Source organism: Mytilus trossulus, chromosome 2, assembly GCF_036588685.1.
Source record: "Mytilus trossulus isolate FHL-02 chromosome 2, PNRI_Mtr1.1.1.hap1, whole genome shotgun sequence".
NCBI classification, from domain to species: domain Eukaryota; kingdom Metazoa; phylum Mollusca; class Bivalvia; order Mytilida; family Mytilidae; genus Mytilus; species Mytilus trossulus.
The window spans coordinates 34,652,453-34,673,434 of record NC_086374.1 but is presented as its reverse complement, the minus strand read 5'-3'; the positions used below and the strand labels follow the sequence as shown (position 1 = coordinate 34,673,434).

Sequence of the window (20,982 nt, the reverse complement as noted above, 5' to 3'; positions counted from 1 at the left end):
GAATGTATTCTTTTTCAAAATGGGTTAAGAAAAACATTTTTGAATTTGGGGTCCTCAATGCTACAACTTTGTACAGGGGGGTACCGGTACTTAATTTAGCCTTTAAACTTTTTTTTTATTATAGCATCACTGATGTAAACGAAACATTTGGCCCACCATGGCAATACAATATTTTAAGCCTGGTATCTATGACAAGTTTAATTAGCACCAACATATAAATAATATTATTTTCTTCTCCATTCAATTGGGTCCATACCATGAAAGAGCATGAAAGATTAATCCCTCTTTTATAATGTATCATGTGTGGTAAGTAGTTCAATATAGGGTTAATAATCTTTCAGTCTCAGCTGCTAATGGTCAAGCTTTATCCATTGTACTATAAATCTTAATTATCTACAGTTTGAGGGTCAACAAAGGGGGTATGGAAACGGAGAAATTAGGATATTTTCCACAAATGTTCTTTTTACTGAATCGTAGTCTTTATCTTAGTTGAGAAATAAGGACACCTTCACCTTTCAAAACATCAGTGCCCAAGTTACATGTGGTATGCAGGAAATGATGTTAAAAGGAAAGATGCAATTTAAAAAAGATGATTTTTTTATGGATATGGCTGTAGACTATCAATTAACTCTTACAATATGCTTATCTCTGCTCAGATTAAGTCAAGTTCTGGTTTAAGTTCTTTTTCTCATATGAGAATCAATGACCATTTGATTCATTCAATATTTGAAATTAACAGATAAATGAGATTTTAATAGTTGCAAATTTATATTTTACCATAAGATATTTTTTAGTTTATAGAATACACATATTAAAGATGTTCATATTTTTCAACCTATATGTAAGTTGATTATTTACATCTATTGAGAGTATCTTGGTAGTTGATTTTGGCCAAATTTTTCAAGTATATCAAGTGCTGAATTTGTCTTTTTAATGTTTTTACATTTTCCATGCAGGAATTTTTTTATTTGCTGAATTGAGTAAACATTTATAATGTTTGCTTACTGTTAGGATGGTGCATACCTGAGCTTAAATTAGTCTAGACTAGTTCGTTTAGCTTTGTTAATTGTGAAATAGGAGAGGGCATCACATGTGTCATACAAACACAAGATACAATGTACTTGCAAAGTAAACAACAATAAATTGTTCGATTATTAAAATACAGGTCTGCAGGCTTTTTCTGGCCTTAAACTTTTGTCTAGTTTAATGACAGTTTAATTAAAATATGCTTTATCAAATTATGATCAATTAACAATATATCAGTTTGACATTGAACAATTTCTATGCATTTTTCGAAAAACAAATTCCGAAGCATCTGTATTTTTATGTTCTTGCTTACTTTGCCTTTTTTATGGATTGGTGGCTTACATATCTCAATCAACACAGCTTTATTAGTACTTAGAGAATGGACATGGAGAATGTGTCAAAGAGACAACAACCCAACGACCAAAGAGCAGACAACAGCAGAAGGTCACCAACAGGTCTTCAATGCAGCGAGAAATTCCCACACCCAGAGGCATCCTTCAGCTTCAACAAATATAAATACTAGTTCAGTGATAATGATGCCCATACTAAACTCCAAATTTTACACAAGAAACTAAAACTTGTATGTATCCCCAATATACAGACTTCAATAACTGGGGTGTGATGACCTCAGTTTTTACCTTGATAAACATATTCTAGATGGATTTGTGAGAATGGAACATTTGATAGATTGATTGATGATGCCATATCAGTACAAAAAGTTTTTATTTTAGCAAGAACTGTTTTAAATATTATTTTACAAGACATTTCTGTGAAATCAGACAAATGGTCTTTTCTGAATTGATTTAGGCATTAAATGAAACATCTGAAAACTACTGTTGCATTTTAATCATTACTATAATGGAATTAAACAATGTGGTCATAATTAATTCAAATTTCATTGCTCTAAAAATTCCCACATCAGACAAATTTTAACACCCTGCCTGTGTCCCTAGCATATGAAGATGATGAATTTAAGTCCAGCCATAATGGACCAAATATAAATCATTTCTAGGGAATTGATGAGAGTATTGAGATCAAAGATTTGTGGTCAGTTAAGTAACCTATCAACTGTTAGTACAGCCAAGCTTTGATTAATATAAAGGATGATATTGCTGATACAACAAATAAAGCACAAGTTAAATATCAATTCCTGTACAAAGAAACAGTCATATTGAGGGAGATTGCTACACCCAAATTATTTTTTGTCATCGAAAAGAAGACTTTTTTTTTTTTAAACAGCCAATACTCAGAACGATTGTTTCAGTAGGCTCAGGGCTCACACTACCAGGCGACTTGGGTGAAGAAGTCGCTTTCACAACCGTCACTTCGCCCTGTAACTTTTCCCTTTTGTGAACCCTGCTCTGCCATTAACCAATCAGGATCCAGTCCCAGAACTTTGTACACTGTTATTAGCTGAAATAAAATAAAACAAATATAAAAATAATGAAGTTCATATCTATATCATACCACAATTAAAATACACAAAACAACCAATATTTACTTTATGCGCAATAATGTTAATTTGTCTGAATTAAAAATATCCAACTAGTTTTTTTTTTATACAATGGTTGCAGGAAAGAGCAGTTATATAGTGTACTACATGTACATTTTGTGCTAAAGTTTTATATAATGAAATGAAGCCCTAGTATAGCAGTAAGTGATTATTTTTTTAGCCTTAAACAGATAAAGTTTCAAAAGTGTATAAATGTATTATAAAAGACGTGACATTTTCAAAAGTTAACTTTAGCCTTTTCTTTTAAAATGCCACAAAATTGAGTTATCATCCAAAGATGTTATTGATTATATTTCAAATACCTAAAAGGCAAAGCAAGTACATGTCAACCCTCTCTGCTTTAAACTTTACTTACCTCCCTTTGTTTTGTAGATTTATGGGTAATCCTGCTTATTACTTGTTAAAATTGAAATGACTATGAGATAAATGTCTGGAAACTTGTTTGAAATCTAATCAAGGTTATAAATGGTATTGCCATCTTCAAGACAATAATTCTTGCTAATTGCTAATCGATGAATGATTTCTTGTTCTTACTTTCTACACTAGAATGTCTACAAAAGGACGCTTTAGTTTAGCAATTTTCAGAGTTTTTTTAGCATTTGAAAATTAAACATTTTAACCAAAAATATAAGAATTTCCATTTTGATTGTAAATTTCCGTCATAATATTATACGTGAACCCCTTTTGGCACAGGTAATCAATTAGAAATACATATTTTAAAACAATATTTCTTTAAAATTGAGAATGGAAACAGGTAATGGAGACAACAATAGCTGAAAACATTCTTTGCATTTCTTGAAGTGATTAGGTTTTGATGGACATTGGTATTGATTTTGACCCCTAAAGAGGACTTGCACTCTTTTTTATTTTCCTGTATATTTCTGTTGTCACAGAAAGCTTATGTTCTGATGTCATTTTAAGAGTGGATTGCTCAATGGAGTAATTATTACTAAGTCTGGCACAACCCATTCATAAAAAAAAAAAGAAATAAATCTGTGAAATGTATTGCAAGATTCTGAACTGAAAAAAGTCAATGCATTGAAAGTAGTTTCTAATTGTATTCAAAACCTAGGCTCCAAAAAAGATGATATGAAATGATATGTTGCTTTTCTATAGGTAGGATGATTTTCAGATCATAAACAAGTTATCATTTGTTGACCATTAAGCAGTTTCCCTATATACTGAAGTAAGGACCTTATTGACCAAAGGACAGTTACTAGTGTATCCATTATGTATTAAGCCCTAAAGTACCTAAAAGTTATTTATCATCACTCCTGAGACAGGAAAACTGTCACGATCAGTTCATATATTTTTCATTTAAGTCGTAATACTGAATTTTAGTTGTATATCGATTGGATAAAGTCACACTGTGTCAACAGTGGAAATCTTTGGATGCAATCCGGGTCTCGTCGGGGAATTGAAATCAGGAATTTTGTGAAGCAGATGTTTTTTGGTTTATTCTCATTAACACAAGCTAAGCACAGTAATATCCTGTGTAAAGCTCTGTCTTGGGTGTAATTTGCTTCCGTACATAGCTATTATTTGCACTTGGGAGGGAGATGGGAATTTGATGGTCAGAATTTAATACAATATCTATAGTAACTGATTTTTCTCACATCACCGTCAAGGATTAATATGTCAGCAATATTGTCGTAAATCTCTTTTTGCTGTAAATCAATACACAACAAATTTCTATGTCCCATTTGGAGTTGTAGGTGAACTGAAGATCATCACTTATATTTCACAGATTATTTTCATCATAACTTATTTCTAGTGATAGGTTAAAAACTATTCCATATATCTCCTGTCATAAAACATGCTTATTCATATTCAATATGGACATTCAGGCATCGTTTTATTCACAGTGGTCCATTTATAGTCGTGTGTTTTGTAATTAACATACATATTCAGTTTGTTTACACAGGAAAATTGGGTTGATTGTGATTACAGGGTTGAACGGGTTCTTGGGACATTATTTTCTAGTCAAAGAGTGTTTTTGCAGCAATTCCGAATATAAAAATTGATCATTGTTTTCAATTAGTGAGAGGAGACTATTAAACTGATGTGTTTAAAACATTATTAGAGTTAGGCATGCATCCTATATTTGTTCTAGGAAGAGACTGCAAGATTGCACTCCAAACCTTTTAGAATCAAAGCTCTGATGACCGTTTTAAGAAAGTTATCTGTATTTTTACTCAGTGAAGCTGAAAGGGTCTTCTTCCAGGTATCTGTCTTTCTTTTACCACAGGCCTTACAGCCCAGGCAACTTAAACAGTTCATGAGGTGCCTTTAAGAATTTGATCAATGCTCAACTGACAACAGGCCATAATAATATATATTCACTATATAAAAAATTCTTAAGAAAATTTGAAGCTCATTGTTCAATATTATAATGCTATATTTGGATCTTATTTGACAAGGTGTATGTTATGTTGATGGTGCTATGAAAAAGGTCAAAGAAGAGGAAACAAATAAAGATCACCATCGAGATGAGGCAACTTTTACTTTTTTTGTTGGCATTGTGATTGGTTAAAGCATGTAATGCAATTTTAAAAAGGGACATAATTGTGACTGAACAAGCAGGCTTCTGAGATCTTGTGATCTGACGATATCAAGTACTACAATTATGCAGTGAATTGAATTTATTTCATTTTGTATTAAAAAAAACTTGTATCTTTTATCATGTTAAGGATTTGATATAGTTTTCCCGGTGTTCTTTGGTCATAGTGCAATGCCTGTTTTAGGTTTTATTTTATACTTTCCTTAATCAATCAGGAAGAAAAAAAAAGTTATTTAGATTTAATCTTACAATAAGCTGCTTGTATTGTCAAACCACCACTCAGAAGATTATAATAACCTCTTTGAATTCTGATTTCCAAATGAATATTAAACATTCATCAAGTCATAATTATCAGGCAAAGAAAAAAATTAAATGTTAAGCTGAGGAATTTTTTCCTTCACCATTTGAATGCAAATTAATTGTATTTCTTTGCACAGCATTGATTTTTCTCAACAACAAAAACCATCAAGAAGCCAGTAGAAATTGACGATGACAAATATCTGTCGTCTTTTCTTGGCCAAATCTGATTTCTTCAGTTAAATTATTCACACTTCTCCTTGATAAAATTGAACATCGTGAATAACATGGAAATGCATTATTCAGACGAAATTGAAATTTGACTTGAGTGGCAGGGGTTGAATGATGTAACAATACTGTTATAATAGAACTATTAACAATACATCAGCCTTCATCATCACGCTATTCACCGATCACCATTATACTCTAATCACTGACAGTTCACTTGTTACAGTGGTCACATTCACATTTTATTAGTATTCCAATAACATTTCAAACTTTGGTCTCACCTTTTAAAAGAATTGTCAATGTATAATATAACCTATTGTCTTCTGGACTTTCAATGTATCTTTCTGTAAAGCCGGTTCAACATCACTGTGTCAATTAGAACCTGGCAACGAATTATATTAGGTGACTTCCTTAAGTCCATTGTCCATTAATAGAAGCTCAGAAAAGCTGTCCGATCTATATATTATAGATATTTTCCATAGCCAATCAGCCTATTATTTGTTCTAAATACTGAAGAGTATTTCTTCAAACCTTTTGATGGGAACGAAACCAAAATTGGCCGAAATGATACATGTTGATGGTTGTATGAAAATTTTGTTATAAATATATAACAAACCAGGGATGCTATGGGCAGAAGTATAGGCTTTTCTGATTGGTTGAAAATTGCTTCTTTCTGGGAACTTCAGAACAACCAGGAACTAAATATTACACAAACATTATTTATTGTTGACTAAATAATTGTTTTCACCTTGATCAGTCTACCAATATGGCTGCCAGGATGGGACATCATTTTTCACTGCAGTCTGTTGGAAATATTTATAAAATTTTCTTTTTATCTTTTTTTGTCAATTGCCACAACTGTCAACTGTTAAAATGTCAATTATAGAGAAAATAGGTGGTTCCATGATGCCTAAAACTGGACTTTAGATTTAACCTCTCATATAATTGAGCCTACAGAATAAACCTGTTGGCAAAGATCTTTTATATCATGGTGTTTTAACTCAAAGTTCATGATATAGAAGTACCTTGAAGACAAACTGTGAACAGATGCTGACATGCATAACATGTATTGATGAATTGTGATAATTTGATGTTGTCAAGAATATGACAAGAGCAAGACAGACTGTAACCATTCATAATAGGTCCTAAATCAATAATGTTTTAGTTACAATTACACACAGTGCCAGAAACACCTGAGAGACATTTTCAGGTAGCATGATAGAGGTGCTAAAAGGGAATTTATAATCAATAGTCAGATCAAATTAGATAAAACTAGCATGTACAAAATGTTTAGAACAAGTTAAAGCACAAGCCAGTAACTTTATAAAAATATCTGTGAAGGGGTTTACTTGGGGTCATGAAGCGCTGACTTCAAATCAAAGATCAAATTCAATTTGTGATATAGATAGGCTTGAAAAAAATATATTTTCATGAGTTGTTTGTCTGAACTCCTGATTCATATATGAAGAATATAGTTAAAAATTAACCTCAGTAACAATAAAAGTTGACAAAATACTAGTAGATACAAGGAAAAGGACAAAATGGGAAATAATTGTAAAAAGCTTTCCCCCTTGAATGTCCGTTATTCAGATAATATAAAAAAGAAGATGTGGTATGATTGCCAATGAGACAACTATCCACAAAAGACCAAAATGACACAAACATTAACAATTATGGGTCACAGTCAGGCCTTCAAAGTCATTTAGCTTTTATTGTAAAATATGTATAGTATTAAAACTATTCAGGTCCTTTTAGCCTCTAGTTGACTTTGCATAGTGCATTTAATTTAATTAACATCAGAAATGATAACTTAATCAATTATTGACTTTTAAAAATGTCAAAATCTGTAATGATGAGAAACTGTATAAAATCAATGATGCAGTAGACTGGTGGATGAGTAATAGTCCTCTTTAAATGTGTGTAGACAGAGCTAAACCTTGTTCCTTTGGCTAATCAAAGGCCTAGCCATTAGTAGAAATGTGTTGCACTTTCGTGCTGCATGATGATTTATGGACTGAAAACAGATTATCTATCCTATTCTGAAACCACCAGTCTGCAGATTTGTCATTGAAGTTCCCTCATGCATATTAATATTACTGTCTCTCAGAGTCAGATTTTAAATTATGGAGGACCATTAATTATAAAAAAGTATGTTCATTTTTATATCAGGGAAACATTTATTAAATTCATTATTTCAATCATTGTTAGTGTGGGTAGTGAGTGGGATATTTCCTGTTTTGATATAGTTATCTCCCTTTCATATCAGTTGTCCTTGTTTGAAGTTTAAGGAAAGCAAATGGAGAGTAGAATTGTCATTCAGTGTGGAAATAGATATATAAAATCAAGAATTATACCTGTTCATGTATTCTAGAAAAAGTAGTTTACCTAATAGGATTAAAAGATTAAAACTTATACATATTAATATTTTTACAAGTGTAGATTATTTTTCCTTTATTTTTAATGTATTTAAAAATTGTCATTTTAAGGGGATGTAACTCTGAAATAGTGCATTTTCTGAAGAAATCTACTAAGAATATTGCTATTTTGTATTTTAGCCAGAACAAACGTACAGTGATCCTATCTTTTCTTTTGATATTCTGACAAAGCATTTTTAAGCTATCTTCTCATATTATTTATTTACAATTCCATCATTTAGTTTAGCTTCTAATTACATAATGGTGTTTTCCCAAGTATAATCCATATACAAATTGTCATTGTACCACCTGCAGCTTGATAAAATACACAGCGACCTGTCATCTTTATTATATTTTTGAACATATATTAATAAATACTACATTTTGGCAAAGTATGAACATATTCTATCATTTTTAATTGATACTCCTATACCACTCCAACATAAAGATCACATTATACTTAGAGGCAACCTCAGAGTTTGGTTTTACAGTCTTGTGTACATGTCTATATTAGTAAGCGTCTTGTATCTTTTACATAGTAAGACTTTGATCGTATAGACTTTCAACAGTATGCAGTCACATTGAATCATTATAATAATAGACAAGGTATTTTTTTGTGTCCACTCATGGATTTTTATTGAAACATGTGAAGTTCTGGTTGGATCATTTTTAAGGAATTTAGTTTTATGCTCATATTGAGCACCCCGTATAGAAATTTAGTCTAAATAGGCATCTTTTCAGAAGTAAAAAATCATGAAAAGTGCTTGTAACATTCTATTAGATTATATTTGAAGTAGAACATTTTGAAGAAAAAATCATCAATATATGAGACAACTTGTCAATGATTTCAAAATTTATTAATCTAAATGAAAGCCCTGCTATTATTTTTTTCATTTTACCTCACCTGTTTCCTAATAAATTAAGAATGTGGTTTTATTGTCTTACTTCTTGTGCATGTCTTAAGAACAATATTTCTTTGGTTCATTCTAACATGTACAGGTGTTACTGCAATGGCTTTGTGGTAAAAATGATAAAATTATTATTTATAACAGGAGAGGCTGCCAGAAACCAATGAACTCTCTTTTATTTTTTTCCAGTGCATATTGTTGTGTAATTTTTTTTTAAAGATTTTTATTATATTTGAATCAGAGATTTTTAAGTACAGCTGTACTGTAGATAATCATAAAGATTATTGTAGGGGCATAGTTAGGGGGAGAAGCAAGCCATCTGTATTTTAGTATAAAAGGGTATAGACTATATAATTATTGCCTGATAGCATGGGAAACTAAAAATCACCTGACAAATTCAACAAAAATATAAAATACGATTTATTTTTGCTTTAAACAATATCAAAGAATAATGAAATAATATTTCACTCTAAGCTGTCAGTTTCATTGTAATAGGCTAAACACATCACTGAATTTCTTAAGTCAATAATTCAAACCATTTGAAATTAGTATTCTTGCAACCTTTTAATTTAACCTTTAGAGAAGATGGGTACACAAACATTTGTGTTCATCATGTGGCTTATTCATTAACAAGAGAAGAATGTCAACATTTAAAAGGGAGCTCCCAGGAACAACCATTTCATTGCCAGATCCAGCACTAAAAAAAATCAAAAATTATACCGCAGTTTACTTAATTTTTAACCTGTAACTTGAAATCAAACAGACCCAGAAAAATGCAATTGTATGTGCTTGCTATCTATTTATTTGAATGTTTATATCAGGTTATTTGACCATTTATAGTCTGTAGAGGTCATGTGGATGGACAATATAGAAGGCTTCTAAAATTTCTAAAAAAAGCCAATACAATGTAGGGAGCTCATGTATTGTTAATAATGTTCATATGACCTTTTTGTAATTATTATGATATTTGTTTTTGTATGTTATGAATAAAATATCCAAATTTGGTTTAATTTTAATGTCTGTGCCCTTTTAAACTGCAATATCCTGTTAACCATCTTATTTTCATGGTTACTTTATTTCTTACTAATATAGCTGTTTCTATTCAATTTGGGGCGACTTATTTTCGAGATGTTTTAGTTCTTAGGTGTAATGAGAAGATTAACATTATATTAACTGGCAACAATTTATAATCACCTTGTATTTCTACTCAGAAAAATTTGGTTGATTATATAGGGAATCATTGAAGCATGACTGTAGTGAGGACCCTCTCGAAATGGCAGTCAGAAGGCCCCATAATAAAAAGTTCTGGGTCCACCACTGGATATCCAATGAGACAACTATCTACCAGATTTTAAATAAAGTGGGTGAACACAATAATTAAGGTAGCTGTACAGCCTTCAACAATGAGAAAAATCCATACTGACAGTAATATCTATGTCAAAATATTTTACACAATTTGTGTAGAGCCAAATGGTTAAAAATTTAGTTAATACATGTAATCATATCAATATATATTAGATATGTGATAAAATAAAATAAAAATGATTGATTTCCCAAATTGTAAACCATGACAACTAGATATAAGTTGATTGATACTTGCATACTGAAAGTTCACATAATCATAAAATCGTAAAGTTAATTGACTTGATATCAAAAAAGAAATACTACTAAACATGGTAATTTAAGGTAAAAATAGCAATACCATTTACGATAATTAATAAATGATACTAAAGTTAAATGACTCCTGGATAAGATATATGCTTAGATATCGACTGATACAAACATGAAGTTAATATGTTTGAAGAAAAAGTGACTTTCTACATCAATTCTGATCCAAGTAATTATATAAGGTTATGAAAATAACTGATCTTAGATGTTGATTTTCATTGCTATTATATTAAATTAAAATGTATATAGATTTTAAGAAAAGTTCCCTTCTACTGTTACTATAAAGACTTGATTGAATCTCAAACATTTGTCATCAATGTTATAAAATTTAAAATCTATTTTTCATTAATATTGTTCAAAATCACGATATTTCCATATAAAGTCATTTAAGAATTTTTAGCACCAAAACATTAAAATCATTTTGGAAAAGATAGTTGAGTATGGTTACCTAGGTAACAGGCATGTCATGATGGGAATTCTGATCAATATAATGTTAATATTAGTGATACAATGGCAAATCAACGTAAAATTCTGATTTCGTCTGCAGTTCCGAGGCTGAGTCCTAGTGGTATGGATGTATACATATTTATCACTAGTCAGCATGGGGACTTTGGGGACATGATGCCATTGTCATGGTGTGTAGTTCCAATTCAATGTGGTAGGAGAGATGTGATTTCATAGTAAAGAGAATCCTCTATTGAATTTAGGTAAGCCTTTGTTAAAATAAATTGCAATAATGCTGGGTTACTAGAGTGTCTTTGTGTGCATACAAAAGATAATATTTTCAATATTTTAAAGATAAGACTTGTATTACAAAACAAAGTTATTAATATTTTATTCATTTTATAGGTGTAGTAAATTGATATTTTTCTGCATTTAAATTTAAATTTTGAATAAGAATTATCTTGGTTTTGTTGTAATTTACCTTTAATATTTGATTAGATTTAATTAAAACATAAATATGGTTATTTATTTACACTTGAGATGAGGGTGAAATATTTAAAGAGAAAATGAATAACCTTTCCCTTATAAATATTGTAAATATTGTATCCAAAATGTGTTATGCAATTTATATTGATACAGTAAATTCAGTGTACATATATGTTTTTGAAACTAAAATTTAACTTTCATGATCTTGCATGCAGTTACTGAAAAAAAAAAATATTTTGATTTTTGAAAACATTGAAAGATCATTTAAATTACTCAGAGTTATTTTAAGATTTTATTTTAAAGTGAATTTCTTTGTGAGTGAAAGTTTGAAAAAATCATAAAAATCCCTTTCTTATGAAAAAAAACCCATCATATTATCAACCTTATCCTTTCAATTGTAAGAAATTTCTTTTTAATTTTCAAAAAGACATATCTTCATTTACTTCCCTTCAGTGAAGAATATCTTGTGTTACTTTAATTAAAGAAGCAAAAAATTAGCTCACAGTAAAAATCATTAATGTATTATTCATTAACTTTAAGGTAAAGATGATACTGACATTTATTATGCTCTAAAAAATATCAATATTTATCTTTAGATTATTTCTTTTTAATCAGCAAATTTAATCTCAAGAAAACAGCCAATAAAACTGTTAGTAATTTCTTTTAACATTGCAAAAAAGGTATGCTGTCATACACTATTTTTTTTAAATAATTTCTGCTTATGCATAATATCTGCTCAAATTCAAGACCAACTATGTTATTTTGTATACAGTTTAATTGTCAACTGTATAAGATAACAATATTTTATTTTCTAATTTTATGGTTAAAAAAAATAAAAAATTAAGTTGGTTCTGTTTCTCATTTTTAGTGAATTCTTCAAAAATTTATAATTGCTGAAAACATCCACCTCATATGAATTTTGGTGGATAATTTGTCTCATTGGCAATAAAACCAAATCTCTTTATTTTACATGTGTGGAATTTAAAAACAAAAGGATTTTTCTTGTATGATATTATACTTTTATACTTTACTACAAGTATAGTTCAAGCACTAATAGAAAACATTATGATAGAGGCTGGTTTTCTTTCAAGAGACATAAAATGATATTTTTTTTTATCTGAGCCTAAAAGCATGAGGACAAGATGAATTTTTTGTGAAAATGCATATAGTAAAAACAAGTTTTAGATTTAGCACCATTTAGTTCATCAAAGAAATAACTACAATTTAGTTATTTAGTTACATATGATAACTATAACAATTATGTTCATCATAAAAAGAAATTATAAAATCCTGATAGGATTATTTTCCTTAGATCCTGGGCTGTCAACTCATGAAAATAATCTTTCCTCTTTTAAACGATTTAAATTAGGTATATAAGAATTAGAATAAGTAAGGAACTCACTTTAAATCCAATGATTTTTTTTAATAGTTTTTAAATGTATTAATCATATTTTGGCCTTGGAAAGTTGTTCTGTTTTTTGAGCTATTTCAAAAATACAATTTGTATAACCAACTGTTTAACAAATCCAAACACAACAGCAATTTTGTTTTCCTCTATTACAATTCCATTTGAAGATAAATTATTGTATTGTTTCCTATAGGGACCTGTTAGTCTATACTACCTAAATTGATTAAATCTGTGTTTCCAGATCATATGACAACCCTACAATAAATTCTTTTCAAGGATCTGTCACTCGGGGAACGTTTAGATACTGGTTTATGATTTGTTTGTTCAGTAGAAATAAACTTTGACCACAGAACTTTGCAGTCTATTCTTTATTGTCCATCCAAACAAAGGAGTTTGCTTGTCAATACATATTAAAGACTATTGTGTATTGCTCAGAAGACAAGACTGTCACTGTTAATACACATTACTTGGTTCAGTTGCTCTCTTCATACATTATTTAGAGTAATACAAAAAATCCCTGCTGTGAATTGTAAAAAAAAATGATTCATGTTTTTTTTAATTCCTAGTTGGATGCTTACCTTAGGGCTTTGCCTTGATTCATTACCATTTGATTTATTTCATTAAACATGAATAATTTATTACCCTTGTTCGCTATTATTTTAACCTGATTTCAGAAAAAATCAGTTTACAATATTACAAAAGATCTATTTATAAAATGGCGAGCTAGCATTGAGACTCTCAATTTAGTAATCAATTTATGACTTGCAGCAAATCGTGAATTTCAAAAGAAACTTTAATTTTCAATTTTTTTTAGCAATGTTTATAAGGAACAAAAGGGTTTCTTTACAAAATTCCTAATTTGATAAAGAGTTTTAATTGTGGAAGAAAGACAATATTGGTTAATTGAAAATCAAGATCTTTAATTGCTACTATAATAGAGGAAATGTTGACAAATTTGGAGTGAATTTATTCTTGGAGATTATGCAAGCCATACCTTAAAGTTGTTTTAGAGATGGAAATTTGAGGCAAGATTTGTACATGTTTAAGAAACTTGTACTTCCATCTTTCAATCAATTTTATTGTTAATTTTGTATCTTTTATTACTATCCCATTCCACAGTATGACAATGTGACATGAATTTTAATTAACGCCTTTTACGAAGAAAATTTCCAGAAATTGATTATCTTGATTCAGGTTACTTAGATGTTTTAAATGAGGAGACTTGATCCAGTACGGCATTGAAAATTCATCATTGTATGACGGTAGGCGTAAAACCCCATCAGATGGATTAGGCTTGATAACGTGGAGAAGCTTAATGAAAATGAATGCATTTTTATTAGATTCTCTTAAGTCTGTGAGGAAAAGTCTATAATAATTGCAATTTATGGTTGAGAAAATTGTTGATTTTACAGAAAATAATGGGGAAATATTGTTTTGGACAAAATACATAAGTTATCTGATTAACATCTTAATTTAAGAATTGATAAGTCAAATTTAGAATGAATTTTCTCTGGTTTTATGTCTGACATCTAATAGACCAATGTTGCAGGATTATAAGTATCACTAATGTTCAATGTCTAATAAGTTTTCTCATTAAGGTTCTCAAGAGTTCAGTTTGTACTTATATGAAACTTTTGATATTTATTATAGTATATAATTTTACGAGCATTCATTGATTTCAATTTAGTAGTGTATCATGCAGAACAAAACATTAATTTAATAAGTTTTATTTAGAAAGAAGAACTTATAAGTTATTTAGTTTTGTCTAAAAAGAAGTATACTTTTGTTGACTTATATTTTATAGGTCACAGTGCCTCAGAAAGAATTCTTTTTTTTAAAGAAAGTTTACCTTAAAATTTAATGTTGTCTGTAAAGAAATTCTTTTACCTGTTTCTTTGAAGTACATTGACTTAGTACCTATTTTGATATAAGTGAGTTGAAAAAGTCAAATTTTACCTTTATTATAAGTGACCACATGGTGTGTTAATGAAGAAGTAACTTTATTTGTCTTCATGTTGCCTAAGATGAAGTAGTACTTATACATTTATTAAGACGTGACTTAAATAAAACTTTTATCTATAATGTTTGATGTCTACGAAGGCAAGTGACTTTTTCCTTTATTAATTAAAGTGTACTATAAGAAATATTGCTTTTATGCAATTGTGTTATAAACTATCATAATTCATGTTTTTCCAATGAAGAAGTTCTTTTTCCTTTATTAATTTTGGTGTACTTTAACAAAAAATGCTTTTATGCATAACTATATTTAGGTTTGTCTATGAAGATGTACTTTTTACCTATGTTTAAGAGTGCCTAGGAAAAAGTACTCTTACCTATTTTTGACCTGTAGGGGTTTCTATGAAGACATAATGTAGATCTCTCAAACTAATTATCTGAAGTGTAAAAAAATCATGATAATCAACAGGCTGATGATGTGATGATTTATTCTAGTATGAAATTATATATGCACCTTACAATCTGAATATAACAGAGCACAATTTCATAAATATTTTATCAACCTTAGATGTGAATAGAACCATATATACAGTGCCTAATTATTTAAAAAAAAAATCCATCTTTTAAACCAATTTCTGTCTTTATTTTAAAACCAATAAGTCACAATTAGATTTATTATAAAAATAAATGTTTGTTAGTTATATAAGGAATGGTAATTTAAACATGGTAGCACATTAACCTTTTTCCCAAGTTAAAAATCGCTGATGTTAGCAGGATGACTCACTGCCTTATAATTACAGCAGAAGTAATACAATCAATGGCTCAATATGCCAGAAACTGAAGCTTTATATAATCTTGTGTGATTCAGATCAGCTGCTCTCCATGCTTCAGAATCCAATTGTTTATCTTCTATAATTCACTTGAAGTCGTGTCTGTATGTATATATACTGAATAAGGCTAACAGTTATCATAAATATAACGGTTCTGAATAGCATGCATACATATCTTATAAAACCTTTACCTAGATTCCACCCAAAGGTAATAAAGAAGTATATTTCAACTGAAAATTAAACAACTGAAATATCAATATGTTAATTTAGTATTTTCTACATAATTTGATATAATACACCATACATAACTTGATCAACATAACTTGATATATGTACCACACATAATTTGATTTATATACCACACATAACTTGATTTATACACTACACATAACTTGAATATACATCGTGCATAACTTGTTATATACACATACAAAACTTGTTAAATGCCCCATGCATACTTTGATTTATACACCATTGATAACTTGAATATACACCATACATAACTTGAATATACACCATACATAACTTGAATATACACCATACATAACTTGAATATACACCATACATAACTTGAATATACACTATACACAACTTGAATGTACACCATACATAACTTGAATATACACCATACATAACTTGAATATACACCATACATAACTTGAATATACACCATACATAACTTGAATATACACCATACATAACTTGAATATACACCATACATAACTTGAATATACACCATACACAACTTAAATATACACCATACATAACTTAAATATACACCATACATAACTTGAATTATATACCATACATAGCTTGAATATACACCATACATAACTTGAATATACACTATACACAACTTGAATGTACACCATACATAACTTGAATATACACCATACACAACTTAAATATACACCATACATAACTTGAATATACACCATACACAACTTAAATATACACCATACATAACTTGAATATACACCATACATTACTTGAATATACACCATACACATCTTGAATATACACCATACACAACTTGAATATACGCCATACACAACTTAAATATACACCATACATAACTTGAATTATATACCATACATAGCTTGAATATACACCATACATAACTTGAATATACACTATACACAACTTGAATGTACACCATACATAACTTGAACTTACACCATACATAACTGATTTAAACACCATACAATCTTGAATATACACCATACATTATAAACTTGATTTATAAAGCATTCATTACTTGAATACACACCATACATAACTTGACAAAGACATACATAATTTGAATATATAGATCAGTAGAATATTTAAGGTCTTTTCTTCATAGAAAAATTCATGCAGATTATGTTGTCTATTTCCATAAATGGAGGTGTTCCTATTGGGAAAAAAAAACTTTACGTGGAGAAAAAAAAATAGTCATAAATTTTTCAAACTTTTATTTTGATTGTTATTTTGCCATTGAGTAGATGAACTCATCATAGATAAACCAGACGTATTTCATCCACAAAAGACTCCATCAATGCCACTTGAATAAAAAAAGTTAAAAGGGACAAATAAAGTATGAAGTATCTAAAGTGATTGAAACCTGTTCTACAATCTGATCAAATGATATGAGCATCTTGTAGAAACCATCTCATTATCGAGCAGAACTACAACCATTTTCAATAACCAAATCAGCATGATTTTTCTTGTTGATTCCTTTCTTAGCCCAATGGCAGTAATTTTCACTCGAGAATTTCCAATATCTGTTCATTTACTTATTTAATGAAGTAAAGAAAATGTCATTTTCTGTTTGTAATTTGGTAAAGTATCGGGTTTGACTTGTGTTTTGATGACAGGAAGGCTTAGCTTAGGGTTAGTTATAACAAACTGTAGAACGTCGGAACTGTAAGTTTAGACTTTAAACGAGAAAAATGTTTTTATTTAACCTAATGTCTTAAGGGCATATTTGCTATAGTGTTTTACAATATAATTTACATGTAATCTTTGTCAGCTGCAGGTTTGAATTTAAATGGTGTGATTATAAAAGTTTTAGGGAGAAAAAAAGCCCATACGATTGATTATTGGCTTCAGTGGAGGAAAATTAAGGGTAAATAATAGTAACGTAATAATTTTAAAAATCTATAATGATTTTTCAAGCCATTCATATCTGAAATTTTTTTCTACAAGAAAAGGGAAATTATTGTATTTTAATGATAAATATTCATAAAATTTCACTTTATCCTGAAGAGGGTTTATAAACTAAAAGACGAATGAAAATTGTGACATCATCTCTGGTTTCAAATATTTAAAGCAGACAATGCCTTATTTAGCTGCTAATAGATTAGTAACATTTCGGTTAAAAATCTTCCCATGTAAAAACTGAATTGTATTTTGCATCAAGAACTTCCAGTTGATATTAAATTTTCACTGGTAATGTCTTCTCAGGAAAGAAAATAATGTTTTGTAAAAGCGAGTTCTGACCTTTCTGATATAAACATTCTACATCAGGGAGCAATGAATCATTCAGATTTGCTGCAATAAATCTTAGCGAGTTAGGAGATGTTTTAACTTAGATCAATGGGAGACATATAGTCAGTTGTATATATCAATGCATATGAATTCATAGCCTAACTGTAAGACAATAGGATTTTCATATTCAGTAAATCAAGTTATTTAAGCTACAACTTGGTTGTGGTAGAGACAATTTTGTGTGTAGTGTTTTTAATTCTGTAGTCTTCTGGGAACCTTTTGGTTTGATTAACAGACAAGTTTCATGATGCCAGTGTAAAATTCTGGAGTTTTATTTCATTAGCGTATTTTATGTTTTTTGGTATTAAGCTATTCCAAGTAAAGAAAGGGGAGTGTATTCTATATTTAGATTATCAAACTATTTCATAGCTTGTTTCAAGGTAACCTTCTAGTGTTTAATATGTTGCAGAATATGCGACATAAGGATGCTAACCTCATTTCATGGCTTAGTTTTTGAAGTTTATTCATTTCTTTCTCTCAAATATTTATTAAAAGCAGAAGGCCTACTGTAACTGGTGTATGCAATTATATTAAGGTTAACATGTTTTGCAAGGTTTACCTGACCTTGACAACATTTTCATGGATCATTGATATTGTTAAGTTTATGTGATACCATATTCTGACCATAAGTATGTTTCTTTTACACATATTATTTTTGTAATTTCAGAACCAGGATGAGCTGAACGTAAAAGATGATCGCTATTTTGTCCTCACCTTCGTGTTATGTGGATGTATTGCTGGCATACTATTGGCTGTTGTCGTCATTTACCTGATTCGACGTCACTCACGTTCAAAAGAAAAGTTAGCCCAGCTTGCAACTGTATCTGAAGGGACAGAAGCTTCAAAGGACTATCAGGTAAAATTAAAATCATACAGATAACTTTAGAGTATAGCCTGAAGCTTTTCATCATGTACTATACGTTATGCTACTTTATGGTAAGTAAATAATTTAGCCATTTGTTTATCTTTTGTCATTCTTACTAAAAAGAATGCATTGCATAAAGTATATAGATTTAGAAGTGAAGTGAATTGTAGTTTATGCTTGGTGGAGGGAAGAAAATGAAGTTTGTCTATATTTCACTATACCAAATTAAGATTACCAAGTGGTGCATAATGAAGCAAGCTAACTAGATATTTGTGACGGTAAAATCAATATATATGTCTGCAAAACTCAAATACAGCAAATTTTTAATTGGGTTTCAAATAAGTTTTTTCCCCCTCAAAATGTGAACAACTTTGTGATGTACAATTAATGTCATAGAATTAACATGACATCATATGAACAGTTTCTTTATAAAACATTGACCTGACTTTTTACACTTTATAACAAAAAATTGAGGGAAAAACTGATAATAAGTAGTTTACAAGTTCATTATTGGAGTATTCAGTATGCAGTTTTATCTAAGTTTTCCATCTACCATGAAGTAGATTAAAATTTATTTTCTGTTCGCTGGCCAGAACTATAACAGTCTATCTTAAAACATGAAGTTGCTGACTTTAAGACATTTAACACCCCAACCTTCCAAGAAACTTTTCAGTATGAAAAAATTGATTGTCTATGAGATAAACATTTTAGGTTTATTTGTTGCAGTCATTCTGAAAGTACTTAAAGTACATGTAGCACATAATTGTATTAAAGTCATAATTGCTATTAAATAATATCACAAAAAAATATTAACATGTAAATGGTTGTACCTAAGTTAGCTTGCTGGTCATGTACTAGATACAAACCTATGCAATACAATGGCCTAATGATTTTTCAGTAGATATGTGTAGAATTATTACATCATTGCCATTTTATGTATTGGTAGCGGAACTTGTCCATCATGTGTGAGTCCCAAGAGACAAAGTAATTATCAGTTAATGTGATTTTGCTGTCACGGACAGATTCTTAGGAAAGTAATTGCTTGGCTCATTCAATAACAGGCTTAGTCTCCTAATTGATTTGCATTGGTAAGATGCGTTCTCACCCTGACAAGAAAGTGAAAAGAATGAAATGTTATTGACCTGTATTGTTATGATAAAAGAATAATGTGTGATGGAATCTTTAACTTGGTGTAGTAAAAAAGGTTTCAAATGGCTTGTAGACAAGGGTTGAGTATTGATGGAAAGGCAAATATTCATGGTGTTTTTGAAACAATTTTATGCCACATAGGCTAGATCTCCTGAAATTGTATTCATTGCTTTTTATATTTAGTGATGAAGTTTACTTAAAACCACTGAAATTTTTTAGCACATTGATAGTCAGACAAATAAATTATTTCTGATTTATTATGATAGAATGTTTTTGTATTACATGAAAGTAAATTGCTTGGATATTTTTTTTAATATCACTAGAATTTGATTACGGTATTTAATTAGACCCTTATGATAACAGAAATGTTAGTTTTTAAGATATAAACGCAACTGTTACCTAAATTGATAAATTCTACCTGTTATATTGTTTGATCCATGTAAAGTAGTCTATTTTTGTTTTGAAACTGGAAGAAATTGTAAAATAAATATTGCTTTTTAATTGTGTTAGAGGCATTAACCTTTCATGCATGCATTTTCTACATGAATGAATAGAAAAATTTAGCTTTAAATGTGCAAAATGATTAACAGAAAAATCTATTCTCCCATGTTTTGTGAAATGAAAAATTTATCAGGTTTAGTTATTCTGCATGTTTGATTCAATACATGCATTTCCAATTCAAAGTTTTAGATTTATCAGTA

The 20,982-nt window shown here is 29.6% G+C and overlaps 1 protein-coding gene across 2 annotated transcripts in view; it reads left to right on the top strand.

The window, feature by feature from the left end:
- Positions 1 to 20,982, top strand: part of LOC134707074 (receptor-type tyrosine-protein phosphatase N2-like) — a 126,115-nt gene that overhangs the window by 82,727 nt on the left and 22,406 nt on the right. For both annotated transcript variants that reach the window (XM_063566563.1, XM_063566562.1), the window contains exon 11: positions 18,935 to 19,123. In XM_063566563.1, the coding sequence (XP_063422633.1) occupies positions 18,935 to 19,123 (189 nt within the window). The remainder of the gene's footprint in view (positions 1 to 18,934; positions 19,124 to 20,982) is intronic.